This window comes from Malus domestica, chromosome 01 (assembly GCF_042453785.1).
Source record: "Malus domestica chromosome 01, GDT2T_hap1".
Classification (NCBI taxonomy): Eukaryota; Viridiplantae; Streptophyta; class Magnoliopsida; order Rosales; family Rosaceae; genus Malus; species Malus domestica.
This window is the reverse complement of record NC_091661.1, coordinates 21,522,303-21,536,382: the sequence shown is the minus strand read 5'-3', so window position 1 is coordinate 21,536,382 and position 14,080 is coordinate 21,522,303. Positions and strand designations below refer to the sequence as shown.

General features: G+C 39.6%; 3 protein-coding genes across 3 annotated transcripts; 2 read left to right on the top strand and 1 right to left on the bottom strand.

The window, feature by feature from the left end:
• The first annotated feature begins 129 nt into the window (after positions 1-129).
• LOC103427557 (protein FLOWERING LOCUS D) lies at positions 130-4,815 on the top strand. The gene is made up of 5 exons (XM_008365652.4): positions 130-2,067; positions 2,531-3,292; positions 3,391-3,436; positions 3,561-3,682; positions 3,969-4,815. The coding sequence occupies exons 1-5, from the start codon at positions 321-323 to the stop codon at positions 4,001-4,003; spliced, it is 2,712 nt and encodes a 903-aa protein (XP_008363874.1). The 5' UTR covers positions 130-320; the 3' UTR covers positions 4,004-4,815.
• Positions 4,816-5,116: 301 nt separating this feature from the next.
• On the bottom strand, positions 5,117-6,026 carry LOC103427648 (uncharacterized). Its single transcript, XM_008365745.4, has one exon. It carries the CDS (start codon positions 6,024-6,026, stop codon positions 5,238-5,240), a length of 789 nt encoding a protein of 262 aa, XP_008363967.1. The 3' UTR covers positions 5,117-5,237.
• A 2,847-nt stretch (positions 6,027-8,873) lies between these two features.
• LOC103427798 (U11/U12 small nuclear ribonucleoprotein 31 kDa protein) lies at positions 8,874-13,777 on the top strand. The gene is made up of 2 exons (XM_070818338.1): positions 8,874-9,988; positions 13,339-13,777. The coding sequence occupies exon 1, from the start codon at positions 9,129-9,131 to the stop codon at positions 9,897-9,899; it is 771 nt and encodes a 256-aa protein (XP_070674439.1). The 5' UTR covers positions 8,874-9,128; the 3' UTR covers positions 9,900-9,988; positions 13,339-13,777.
• The last annotated feature ends 303 nt before the right edge of the window (positions 13,778-14,080 follow it).

The following is a 14,080-nucleotide window of genomic DNA, read 5'->3' as shown; positions in this document are numbered from 1 at the left end:
AAGTGATAAAAATAATAAAAATAATAAGTAGTACTATTTTTTTAACATGACTAATTTGACCCTAATGTTTATTCTTTAGAATTTTATTAACCAAGGACATTTCCCATACAAATTAGTAATAAATTTACCCAAAAAGGAAAAAGTGATATCAATTTGAAATTTACTGATAAGACGAAAAATAATTTGAAATTACTGATAAACCCCTTTGGCAAAACTACCGTGCTAATTTTTTTCCCCGGGAACCAAACAGTCCAACTTTGTTCTCCTTCACCACATCCAGCTGACCGCCCCCACCACCACCACAGCCAGACCGGACTGCCATGGATCCACCAAACGAATTCCCCGATGATTTTTCTTCCTTCCCTCCGATCCCCTTCGCCCTTTTTGTGCCCCCAGAAAACCCAATCCCTAACCCTAATTCAATCGCAGGGCCGATCCCAAACACTGTCGCAAACCCTAGCTCCGCCCATCTTCTTTCCTTCTCGGTCCCCAAGAAACGAAGACGAGGCAGGCCTCATCGCGTCGCGACGTCGTTTCAGCTGCCTCCGATTCCTAACGGCGCTTTGATCGGTAATGGTAACGGTCTTGCTTCTTCTTCTAGTTTAATTTCAGCTCATTCGTCTAGACACAATGTAGGGAACCCTAGTTCTTCGGCAAGAATGGTGCCTGATATCTCCGATGAGATCATTGTGATCAATAAGGATTCCACGGCCGAGGCGCTTATCGCGCTCTCGGCTGGTTTTCCTGCTGATTCCCTCACTGAAGAGGAAATCGATTTTGGGGTAATTCGAGTTATTGGGGGAATAGAGCAGGTCAATTACATTCTCATTAGAAACCATATAATTGCTAGATGGCGCGAAAATGTGTCGAATTGGGTCACTAAAGAGATGTTTGTTGATTCTATACCGAAGCATTGCCATTCCCTTTTGGACTCTACTTACAAGTATCTAGTTTCATATGGATATATTAACTTCGGGGTTGCACCGGCTATCAAAGAGAAGATTCCGGCTGAACCCAGTAAACCACATGTGATTGTGATTGGTGCTGGGCTCGCTGGTCTGGCTGCTGCCAGGCAAATGATGCGTTTTGGGTTTAAAGTGACTGTTCTAGAAGGCAGGAAGCGTGTGGGTGGACGGGTTTATACAAAGAAAATGGAGGGAGGAAATCGGGTAAGTGCAGCTGCGGATTTAGGTGGAAGTGTTTTAACTGGCACATTAGGGAACCCACTCGGCATTGTTGCACGCCAATTGGGTGACATGCTTCATAAAGTGAGAGACAAGTGCCCGCTTTATAGTTTAGATGGGAAGCCTGTAGATCCTGATATGGATATGAAGGTGGAAGCAGCTTTTAACCGTCTGTTAGATAAGGCAAGTACCCTTAGGCAGTTAATGGGGGGTGTTTCAGTTGATGTGTCTCTTGGTGCAGCACTGGAAACATTCTGGGATGCAGTGAATGCTGAGGAGACGAACTTGTTTAATTGGCATCTTGCAAATTTGGAATATGCAAATGCAGGGTTAATATCTAAATTGTCACTTGCATTTTGGGACCAAGATGATCCATATGATATGGGAGGGGACCATTGCTTCTTGCCTGGAGGTAATGGAAGGCTGGTGCAGGCTTTGGCAGAGAATGTGCCGATTTTATATGAGAGAGTGGTGAATACCATTAGGTATGGTAGTGACGGAGTGCAGGTTATTGCTGGCAACCAGGTTTTTAAGGGTGATATGGCTTTGTGCACTGTTCCACTTGGGGTTTTGAAGAGTGGGTCCATCAAGTTTAATCCAGAGTTGCCTCAGAGGAAGCTTGATGGAATAAAGAGGTTGGGGTTCGGACTGTTGAATAAGGTTGCAATGCTTTTTCCTCATGTGTTTTGGGGCACAGATCTTGAGACCTTTGGCCACCTTTCAGATGATCCAAGCCGTCGTGGGGAGTTCTTCCTGTTTTACAGCTATGCAACAGTTGCTGGCGGTCCCCTTTTGATTGCTTTAGTAGCAGGTGAAGCTGCACATAAGTTTGAGACCATGCCCCCTACAGATGCTGTGACCCGGGTTATTCAGATTCTCAAGGGTAATCCTTTCATTCTTTGAACTTTGATTGTATGATTTGTGGCTTTGACTTTTTGGCATAAGTGGATGTTATGTTCTCATATATTTGACTACAAATTACAAAAAGACATATAGTTGTAACATGATTTCATTTTTAAAGAATTTGGTCATATGATCTCTTCAGAAGTCGGAGTTCCCATACATATATGAAGTTCCTCAAGTTCGATAGTTAACCCAACAGTTAGTTATGGAATAGAAATTGTCATGACAAATAATGATTTACAAGTTAGAATATTTTATTTTAGGGAATAAACAGACAATCACTAAACCCAGTTCTGGATTATTGCCATTTCTAATCACGACTATTCCCAATCACTATTCTGGGTATCATTGGTGTTGCATTTTTAAGTTTTTAAATTTCAACCATTAGGTAGCTGCCGATTATAAAGTTATTTTTTATTAGGTGCTGACGTAAATCAATGCAGGTATTTATGAACCACAAGGAATTACTGTCCCAGAACCCATCCAAACAATCTGTACTAGATGGGGAAGTGATCCCTTCAGCCTAGGCTCTTATTCTAATGTAGCAGTAGGGGCATCAGGAGATGATTATGATATTTTAGCAGAAAGTGTAGGAGATGGACGACTTTTCTTTGCAGGTGAGGCTACCAATCGGAGATATCCTGCAACCATGCATGGTGCTTTTCTCAGTGGGCTCAGAGAAGCCGCCAATATGGCTCACTATGCTAATGCTCGAGCCCTGAGGATAAAAATTAACAGGAACCCATCAAAGAACGCCCATTCTTGTGCTTCTGTCCTTGCAGATTTATTTAGGGAGCCTGATTTAGAATTTGGGAGTTTTTCTGTTATTTTTGGTCGAAGGAATGCTGATCCTAAGTCGACGGCAGTTTTAAGAGTGACATTTAATGAGCCTCGAAAGAAGAGTCATGACAGTTCAAACCCTGATCAGCCGCATTCAAATAAGTTACTTTTTCAACAGCTTCAGTCACATTTCAATCAGCAACAGCAACTTCATGTTTACACTTTGTTATCTAGGCAGCAGGCTCTTGACCTCAGAGAGGTGCGAGGGGGTGATGAGATGAGGTTAAATTACCTTTGTGAAAATCTGGGGGTGAAGCTGGTGGGGAGAAAAGGATTGGGGCCTACTGCTGATTCTGTAATTGCCTTAATAAAAGCTGAGAGGGGTAATCGCAAACCTGCTTCAACTTCATTGGCTTTAAAGTCCGGTGAGTGGTTAATGCTGATTTTTATCTATATGGTTTCCTTAAAAATATGAGAACTATTAAACTGTAGAAATGGAATAACAATTAAAGTGGTTTTGTAGGGACATCAAAGCTGAAAGCTGGCAATTTGAAAAAAAAATTTGTCAGGTATGAGCTCTGAAATCTTCTGTTGTTTAGATAGTTCATGTCTCTTTTTTCTCTCATGAGAAAGATCTCTTTTACTCCGTTAAATTATCAGTTTATTCTCTTGTTATCTTCTTTCTTTTCCCAGAAGGGCCAAAATAATGCGCACTGGTAATGGGTCAGCCCCTTCTGCTAATTCAAACTTGGTTAATGGTAAGGTGTCAGACGAAACTACCACAAGTCAGGCTCCCTCCAACACACTTGGTCCAGGTAAACTTGGGGAGGTCCTTTACATATTTTTATCACTTTTTGCATATCAAACGATTTAGTGGGACAGAATTGTCTTCCCATTTGTTTTGCGGGTGTGCTTTAAAGTCCTCGATTTCTTTTTTCTTCCCTTAATCTTTTAGTTTCTCTCTCTTTTTCTTAAGTTTTGTTCTTTACTTTTTCTCAGTTGAATGCATTTAAATTTGTATCTTTCTTCTGCATTAGTTTTTCAAATTCAATGATAATTTCTGCTGATAAACATCTCATATTGTTTTCCCTATTTTGTTAGGGCAAAACGATTCTGACATGTTGAAGAATGACTAGATGAACTTTTTCTGTTGAGGGGTGAGATATCATCAAATTTTCTTTACCTCGAAAGTGGAGTATCAGTGAGCATTTTTACATTTTGTAGCTTTGAGATTTATATCCTTTGGCCTTGGGAGTTGGCCCTTCTGGTGCACGCTTTGGCCCAATATATGGGACGGTTCCCATTCACTTTTGAGTATGTGACAAGTGGCCGGCCACCATGAAGACTTTATACCAAGTTTCTGCTACCAGCGTCGCAAGATCTATATTCTGCTCAGCATGTTCTTTGCTGGATAACCACTGCTGCCATTCCCAATTGTAAAGAAATTTGTGCCGCTTGCTCTCTACCACTGAGGCCAAAGAGAAATGTGGTATCCAGCTGAAGATTGAGGAAGAGCAACTCCGTCCCGGTCTTTCAACAAGCCTGAATAAAATGGAGATAAGAATCATGGTGACATGTTTGGCCTAGGACTTCAGATGAACCTCATGAACAATGCCCCCATTATACCTACTTTCTGACAATTGTCTTCAAGCAGATTGCGGTGAGCAGAATCGGGTGCTGCCCATGGCCGAGGCTTTAATTATGAGACGGCAGTGATTGTTGACTGGTGGAATGATACTTGAGTTGTGATCTTTCCAGTTCCACAACTTGTTCAGTTAATATGTGAAGGAAGCAAACTTCGCGGATTTACAATGTCGATTTTTAACACGAACTGCAATACAATGTAAACAGATTTAATTTTCTGCTCATGATTTTACGATTTTCCTTGTACTACTATTTAGATAAGGTTTTTATATGATAAGATGCAAGAAGCCTTTTTCTAAAGCAATGGAATGATTAACAAGTTTTCCGGCGGGACGTTCTTGAGGGCTCTAGGACGGGAATTCTTATTTATCTTTCGCAGTTCAACAACGGCGACAAATCTCATGGACGACAATTGTTGATAAGAGAACTCTCTCACATTTCGATCCATTAGCTTTACATTGAATTCGAAACGGTGCATCCTTCAAGAGCACAACAATGCCGCGAGCCTGCGATACAAGATGGAGTGAGTCACGGCGGATTTACAACTCCTGCCAGATTCCTGGTAGCCGATCCACATTATGCTCTATTCACACATCATAATCAAATACCGCAAGCTCTTACAGTATTCATAATAATCGAATATCGTGTGTACATTACCACCCATAGAAAATAACACGCGACAGTACGCACAGGCTAAAGCTCTTTCAGTATCGTAACATTGACAAGCTAAAATCTTGCCGCATCGCTTGTTCCTCTGCGATTATCTAGGTTACCGGCTCCTTCCAACCACTCCTTTAGTTTATTTTCTCTGTCAGCCTTGAATTCATCATAGTTTTCTGCCATTGGTAATAAATGAGGAGTCGACAAGCTCTCATCAGCTTGTTCTTCTTGTGGTTCGTCAGCAACAGGACTCGACAAGGGCAACTCCTCAGCTTCCACATCCGGCATAGATGAACTGGTGCTTGCAGAAGCAACCGATAGTGATGGGTTAGAATAATAGGTCTGTGTTAATTCTTCAGGATCACGTTGCGGCCACTTGAAACCACTTGCTTTTTGTCTGGCAGATTTGATTACGGTAGAAAAATAACCTCTTTCGGTATCCTGTTGGGCATCGCTTGGGTTACGAACCCAACTTGTTGGCTTCCAAGAGCTTGTTCTTCCCATCTGAAAACCTGATGTTTGCTTATGGATTACACCTCTCTTCGGCTTCTTTGTTGACATAAGCGCTAGAGATTTCTTTATATCTTTAATCATCTCATCAGCAACGGGGACCCCACATTCTTTCATTGATCTCACCGTAGCTATGGAATCCTCTGAATCCTCAGTGTGCAAAGCTGTTTGACGAGCCTTTTCCACAACATTACTTCTAAGACTAACGAGATTGGGCGCTGCATTTTGTACGTGCTGCTGAATATAAAAAAGCCCTACTGACGGTTCGTTTGCAACGTTGCTTATCATCTCTCCCAAGCCTTCAGTTATCTCCATAAAGCCATCCGTGGTGGAGAATTCATGCATCTTTTCATAGCCAAAGGCAGTTCATCACTGTTTTTGTCAAAAAAAATTGAAGATTGAAAGTCAGAAAAGTTAAATGGTAAACCTGAAAATAATAAATCAATGCCGTTGATTCACTTTGTGGCTTCGTGCATCTTTACTAATCGATACACAAATTAAACAACGAAAGGCACTCGAGAGCCATCTTTACTAATCTATACTATTGTGGTTTAAAAATCAAATGCAGTTCAAGACATGTCGAACGAACTCAACTGTAAAACAACAACAAAGCTTATCCCACTGAGTGAAGTCGGCTTAATGAATCCTAGAACGTCATTGAGCTCGGTTTTGCGCCAAGTCAATGATAACTCAGCTGTAAAACAAGAACTTATATTTCAACTGCCTGCATTGATAAATTTATCCGCGACCCGATATTCTTCTGGAGCAGATTGGCACTCCAAAATAGTCATTCTCCACTCCACCCCATCAATTTTCTTACAGATTATTTTCGATCTTTCGCGTAGCCTCCTCTACGCAGATTTCGAATCAAATCACTTGCCTATTGTCTTCCAAATCATCACGCATACCGGAAATACGAAACCATTGACCCAAAAGACAAAAATTAAAGATTTCAAATTCCAATCAATACCCATCACAGGAAACAACAAATTATCCAATACCCAATTCCCAGAATCCGGATTTTTCATAGCATTTCAAATATAAAAATATCCGATTTTTCTTATCCAAACAGAAAGCTGAAGAACTAACAAATACGAAAGATACATAAGAAAAAAAAAAAGGGTACCTTCAGTAATAGGTCACAGGAAACCCTAGAACTGGTGAAGTGGTGTGTTATTGCAGAAGAATAATCTGGTTTTGAATCGCCTGAAGCCTTGTTCGCAGCTGCGTATTCGTTCGGGAGACAGCAATCAGCAATTCTGTAAATCCGATGATGATATCTCCCCATCTGTCCATTCATAAGTCATAACTCAACCACCACTCAAAACAATCTACTCTTTTCTTTTTGTTTTATTTATTTTTCTGGATTTGGCAATCTCACGTGCTCTCCACGTGGGATTAACCGATATAGGCAAAACAAAAGGGAAAATTGCCAGAGGATCATAGATCTTTCAATCACATTTATTCATCGTATATCGTGCGGTTAGAAATTATTGTAAATTTTGTTTTTTAAAATTAAATATAAACAGTATCAGACAGAAACTGACTACATAATGTACGATGAACCGATGTGATTTGAGGATCTTCAGAATTCCAAATCTTCACAAAAATGATCCGGCCAAAATCCTTCTCGAAAAATTGGACTAATCCCCTGTGAAACACGCGTTGTTAGTGTTCATTTTGTTTTTTTTCTTTTCATACAAGTGATCTTCTTATTTCAATGAATTTTTTCTATTTTGACCAAGGTATTAAATATCGGTAATATCGGAAATATCGGTAGTCCAAAAAAACGGAAATATCGATGGAAATATCGGGATAATATCGATATCGATAAAAATTACATAGAAACCACGGAAATTGTAAGAAAAACTTGGAAATTTTTATTGAAACTTTGCAAGATGTTTATTTAGTCAATTATCTATTAGTTTATCACAAAAAATTGGAAGGAAATGCATTGCATGATGGATTTAACATTATCAAGTTGATTATATAGCGAGCTGACAAACATTGTGAGTGTAGAAAATATGTAGTAATTAATGAAAGAAATCTAAACACACCATAATCATTTATATATAATTTTTAATCAATCTTGTTGTACAATTTTCTATTAAAAAATTATTTTTATTTTTTCTTTTCACATGGTGCAGCACATCATTCCAAAACCCTTTTTTTTTTAATTATTATTGCTTCTTCTTCTTTTGTTTTTTTTTGGCAAACATTTTTCCTTCTTGTTTTCAGATGGTGCCAACGCACCACCACTTTTTCTTCTTCTTTTCAGATGGTGCCAACGCACCAATCCAAAACCCTTGCTTTTCTTATTCTTTTCAGACACTTCCACTATGTCCTCCCCCTCGCCCTTCTTTTTCTTCTTCCAGACACTTCCACTGTGTCCTCCCCCTCGCCCTTCTTTTTCTTCTTCCAGATCTTTTCAGACACTTCCACCCGTATCCTCCCCCCCCCCCAACGCACCCCCTCGCCTCTCTTCCAAAAGCCCTTTTAGACCGCCTCGAGAGCCCAGAAATCTCCGACACCCCGCACACCCCTCCCACAGCCGATCGCCATGTCAAGATGACCCATCACGCAGGACTGGGAGCCCGTCGTCATCAGGAAGAACGAAGAAGGCACCCAACGCCGCTCGCCGCTCCGGAGCTGAGATCGAAACCCTCGGGAAAGGTTTTGTGTGTTTCCCCCTTCCCCAATCCCTCGAACCTTCTCCCTCATTCCTCTCCTTGGCAGCTGCGACGACGGGACCTCGGCTGCAGTTGCGACGACGAAGCCTCCGGCGATATTATCGCGATATTTTGACGAAAACCGTTGGATACCAAAAAAAATATCGTTCCCTTGAAAAACCGTCGACGATATTTCGCCGATATTATCGGCATTTTGTTCCATGATTTTTGACTAATGGTTGCACTTTTGATCACATTTTTGATAAACTGCTCTTGTGATCAAATTGGACTTGAAAACTCCACATTGCACTTCATTAATAAAAAAAAAGGATAAGAAAATGCAGTGAGGCTTAACAATACTTAACAACATTCCCCGATTTCATTAATCAGTAAAGAATAAAAACACATTAACGCGCTAATGACATCCAATTATATTCTCTAACTTAGAGTTCAAAACACAACACCAACAACATTTATTAGTTCAAGAAACCGTCTCCTTCATTTTTTTTAACCACCACATGCAAAACGAAACACTCAATTGCGAAGGGGTTGCCACCAAGAGCAAAACAAAACAAAACAGTTTCCTAGCCATCGAACCAGAATAGTTCGAACTGATAAAAAGAAAGTGCAAATTTAAGGGGCTTAATACTAAAATAAAAAAATTGAAGGGCCCAAATGTAACGAGATTCCACAGTTCAAGGGCGTTGGTAAAGGATTTCACAAAAGAAAAAACAAAAGGTCTGACTGAAATTTGGGAGCTTCGAGAGTGAGATCGACAATGGCGGAGAAGAGGAGGAAGAAGAAGAACAGCAGCGACGAAGACGAAGACGACACCTTCTACTACCGCTACGCCTCCTCCGCCCCACAAACCCAAAAACCCAAAAACCAAAAACCGGTAAGTACGTCCGGCTCAGGAAGCCTAGCACCATCGAAATCGACCCTCTACGTCTCCAACCTCGACTACTCCCTCACCAATTCGGACCTCCACACCCTCTTCTCCCACTTCGGCAAGATCGCCAGAGTCACCGTCCTCAAGAATCGCGAGACCCGCCAGAGCCGCGGCGTCGCCTTCGTCCAATTCGTGTCCCGCACCGATGCTTCCACGGCGGCGAGTGAGATGCACGGGAAGATACTTAACGGGAGAAAGTTATCCGCCTCCATCGCCGCTGACAATGGCCGGGCCACCGAGTTCATTCGGAAGAGGGAGTACAAGGACAAGAGCCGATGCTATGAGTGCGGCGAGGAGGGGCACTTGTCGTACGAGTGCCCGAAGAACCAGCTGGGGCCCAGGGAGCGGCCGCCGCCGAAGCGGGTGAAGAGAGGTGGCGGTGGTAGCGGTAATGGCGGCAGGGCGGCACCTGTGGACGAGGAGGAGTATGATAGTGGTGGTGAGAAGTTTGAGGATGATAATTGGGCGTCGGTGGTGGATGATGGGGCTGATCTGAGGTTGCGGTTGGCGGCGGAGGAGGCGGAGGAGAAGAAGAGTAAAAAGGTTGCAAAGAAACCTGGTTACTTTAGTGATGAGAGTGACAACGATGATGAAGATTGAGTGATTTGGTGACGGGTTTTAGCTTGTTTTGGGGAGGGGGTTTTGTTTGGAATTGGAGGATTAGGATTTCAAATGGGGCATCCTTCAAGGTATATTCTTTTTGTTTTTCAATTTATATTTCGATAATTTGTTCACTTTGTGCTGTTTTTTATTGAGAAAAAGTAGTCGATTTGAAGCTGGTTTAGCTGAGCAACAGAGTAGTAATGTAGTTGCAGTTTTACATTATGTGGGATTTGATCATAAATTTCGTTGCAGTTTGCTTTGATTGTTTTGTTTTTCAATTTATATTTCGATAATTTGTTCAGTTTGTGCTGTTTTTGATTGAGAAAAGTAGTCGATTTGAAGCTGGTTTAGCTGAGCAACAGAGTAGTAATGTAGTTGCAGTTTTACATTATGTGGGATTTGATCATAAATTTCGTTGCAGTTTGCTTTGATTGTTTTGTTTTTCAATTTATATTTCGATAATTTGTTCAGTTTGTCCTGTTTTTGATTGAGAAAAGTAGTCGATTTGAAGCTGGTTTAGCTGAGCAACAGAGTAGTAATGTAGTTGCAGTTTTACATTATGTGGGATTTGATCATAAATTTCGTTGCAGTTTGCTTTGATTGTTTTGTTTTTCAATTTATATTTCGATAATTTGTTCAGTTTGTGCTGTTTCTTATTGAGAAAAGTAGTCGATTTGAAGCTGGTTTAGCTGAGCAACAGAGTAGTAATGTAGTTGCAGTTTTACATTATGTGGGATTTGATCATAAATTTCGTTGCAGTTTGCTTTGATTGTTTTGTTTTTCAATTTATATTTCGATAATTTGTTCAGTTTGTGCTGTTTTTTATTGAGAAAAGTAGTCGATTTGAAGCTGGTTTAGCTGAGCAACAGAGTAGTAATGTAGTTGCAGTTTTACATTATGTGGGATTTGATCATAAATTTCGTTGCAGTTTGCTTTGATTGTTTTGTTTTTCAATTTATATTTCGATAATTTGTTCAGTTTGTGCTGTTTTTGATTGAGAAAAGTAGTCGATTTGAAGCTGGTTTAGCTGAGCAACAGAGTAGTAATGTAGTTGCAGTTTTACATTATGTGGGATTTGATCATAAATTTCGTTGCAGTTTGCTTTGATTGTTTTGTTTTTCAATTTATATTTCGATAATTTGTTCAGTTTGTGCTGTTTCTTATTGAGAAAAGTAGTCGATTTGAAGCTGGTTTAGCTGAGCAACAGAGTAGTAATGTAGTTGCAGTTTTACATTATGTGGGATTTGATCATAAATTTCGTTGCAGTTTGCTTTGATTGTTTTGTTTTTCAATTTATATTTCGATAATTTGTTCAGTTTGTGCTGTTTTTGATTGAGAAAAGTAGTCGATTTGAAGCTGGTTTAGCTGAGCAACAGAGTAGTAATGTAGTTGCAGTTTTACATTATGTGGGATTTGATCATAAATTTCGTTGCAGTTTGCTTTGATTGTTTTGTTTTTCAATTTATATTTCGATAATTTGTTCAGTTTGTGCTGTTTTTGATTGAGAAAAGTAGTCGATTTGAAGCTGGTTTAGCTGAGCAACAGAGTAGTAATGTAGTTGCAGTTTTACATTATGTGGGATTTGATCATAAATTTCGTTGCAGTTTGCTTTGATTGTTTTGTTTTTCAATTTATATTTTGATAATTTGTTCAGTTTGTGCTGTTTCTTATTGAGAAAAGTAGTCGATTTGAAGCTGGTTTAGCTGAGCAACAGAGTAGTAATGTAGTTGCAGTTTTACATTATGTGGGATTTGATCATAAATTTCGTTGCAGTTTGCTTTGATTGTTTTGTTTTTCAATTTATATTTCGATAATTTGTTCAGTTTGTGCTGTTTCTTATTGAGAAAAGTAGTCGATTTGAAGCTGGTTTAGCTGAGCAACAGAGTAGTAATGTAGTTGCAGTTTTACATTATGTGGGATTTGATCATAAATTTCGTTGCAGTTTGCTTTGATTGTTTTGTTTTTCAATTTATATTTCGATAATTTGTTCAGTTTGTGCTGTTTTTGATTGAGAAAAGTAGTCGATTTGAAGCTGGTTTAGCTGAGCAACAGAGTAGTAATGTAGTTGCAGTTTTACATTATGTGGGATTTGATCATAAATTTCGTTGCAGTTTGCTTTGATTGTTTTGTTTTTCAATTTATATTTCGATAATTTGTTCAGTTTGTGCTGTTTTTGATTGAGAAAAGTAGTCGATTTGAAGCTGGTTTAGCTGAGCAACAGAGTAGTAATGTAGTTGCAGTTTTACATTATGTGGGATTTGATCATAAATTTCGTTGCAGTTTGCTTTGATTGTTTTGTTTTTCAATTTATATTTCGATAATTTGTTCAGTTTGTGCTGTTTCTTATTGAGAAAAGTAGTCGATTTGAAGCTGGTTTAGCTGAGCAACAGAGTAGTAATGTAGTTGCAGTTTTACATTATGTGGGATTTGATCATAAATTTCGTTGCAGTTTGCTTTGATTGTTTTGTTTTTCAATTTATATTTCGATAATTTGTTCAGTTTGTGCTGTTTCTTATTGAGAAAAGTAGTCGATTTGAAGCTGGTTTAGCTGAGCAACAGAGTAGTAATGTAGTTGCAGTTTTACATTATGTGGGATTTGATCATAAATTTCGTTGCAGTTTGCTTTGATTGTTTTGTTTTTCAATTTATATTTCGATAATTTGTTCAGTTTGTGCTGTTTTTGATTGAGAAAAGTAGTCGATTTGAAGCTGGTTTAGCTGAGCAACAGAGTAGTAATGTAGTTGCAGTTTTACATTATGTGGGATTTGATCATAAATTTCGTTGCAGTTTGCTTTGATTGTTTTGTTTTTCAATTTATATTTCGATAATTTGTTCAGTTTGTGCTGTTTCTTATTGAGAAAAGTAGTCGATTTGAAGCTGGTTTAGCTGAGCAACAGAGTAGTAATGTAGTTGCAGTTTTACATTATGTGGGATTTGATCATAAATTTCGTTGCGGTTTGCTTCGATTTGTGTTGATTTGAAAAGCATGATCAAATAACTTTGCTTGTTGCATACAAATACTTAAAGCTATGCAGTAAATGCAGTTTGTTGATTTTCATATGAGGTGGTGGCATAATATTTCCACATTGTACGATCTGATCGTAGCTTCGAGCATCCATTGCGTTTCCACATTTCCCCGGTGCGTGAGTTTTCAGGATCATAGAGTATTTCCTTTGTGGTAGAAATACAAGAAGAAAACCGTGACATTGTTCAAGTTGTTGTGACTTCACCTTTTATTTTCAGAAAACGTTGTATTTTAAAGCCCTTTCCGCCCCCTCATCTTGTTAGCCGGGTCGATAGAGCGTCACAAGGCATAACACAGACAAATTGTTATGCTTGATTGGATTTGCGGAGTTTAGGGCTAGCCTCTTAAACACCAAGGTTCTCATGTTCATACGGGTTCTAACTCGTCCTACGGTGTTCATCCTTTTTGCAGGAGATAGGCGAAACATTCATCATCGTATCAAATTGATCATAGCTGATTGACCGCCACCGCTGCCACCATTGCTACCTCTACACCCCCAACAACCACACGCTAGAATTGGCACCACCATTATACCCTCACCATTGCTGCTGGCGACACCATCATTGCTGTTGGCGCCGCTATTGTCGCCACCATGAAAATTTATGAGTGCTTATGCTGTATTTCTTCAACGGTAATACAATCAAAATCGAGTGGTGGACATAAAGTTACCACGATGATTTATGAGTGAAGTTGGGCCGAAGTCTAGGATCAATGCTCCAATTTTCTCTTCTATCAAATTTCTTTTGGTACAAGCTAGACCTGTAAACGGATCGGGGTTATTGGGTTTGGGTCGGGTTCAATCCGACCCGTTAACAATTATTATTATTATTTTTTGTTTGCATAGAGTTTATTTTTTGTTGTTAAAACTTAACTGAAATTACTAAAACATCTTCAACTAACGGATGCTAATGGCGGGTCGATCCAAAGTGATCCGTTATTTAATGGGTTCATCTGTTAGCGATCTGACCGGTTAAGCATCCACCCAAATACTAATATTAACGGGTCGGTCGGATTCCAAATGCCAGGTCTAGTACAAGCTATAGGACAAATAAAAGGAGCAAGTTCGGGTTGTATTTTCTGTTCTCTGCATATCTGATCACAAATTTGGTCGGTAGCGAAATCAAATGACTTCTCGTTCACCTTAGGGGAGTGG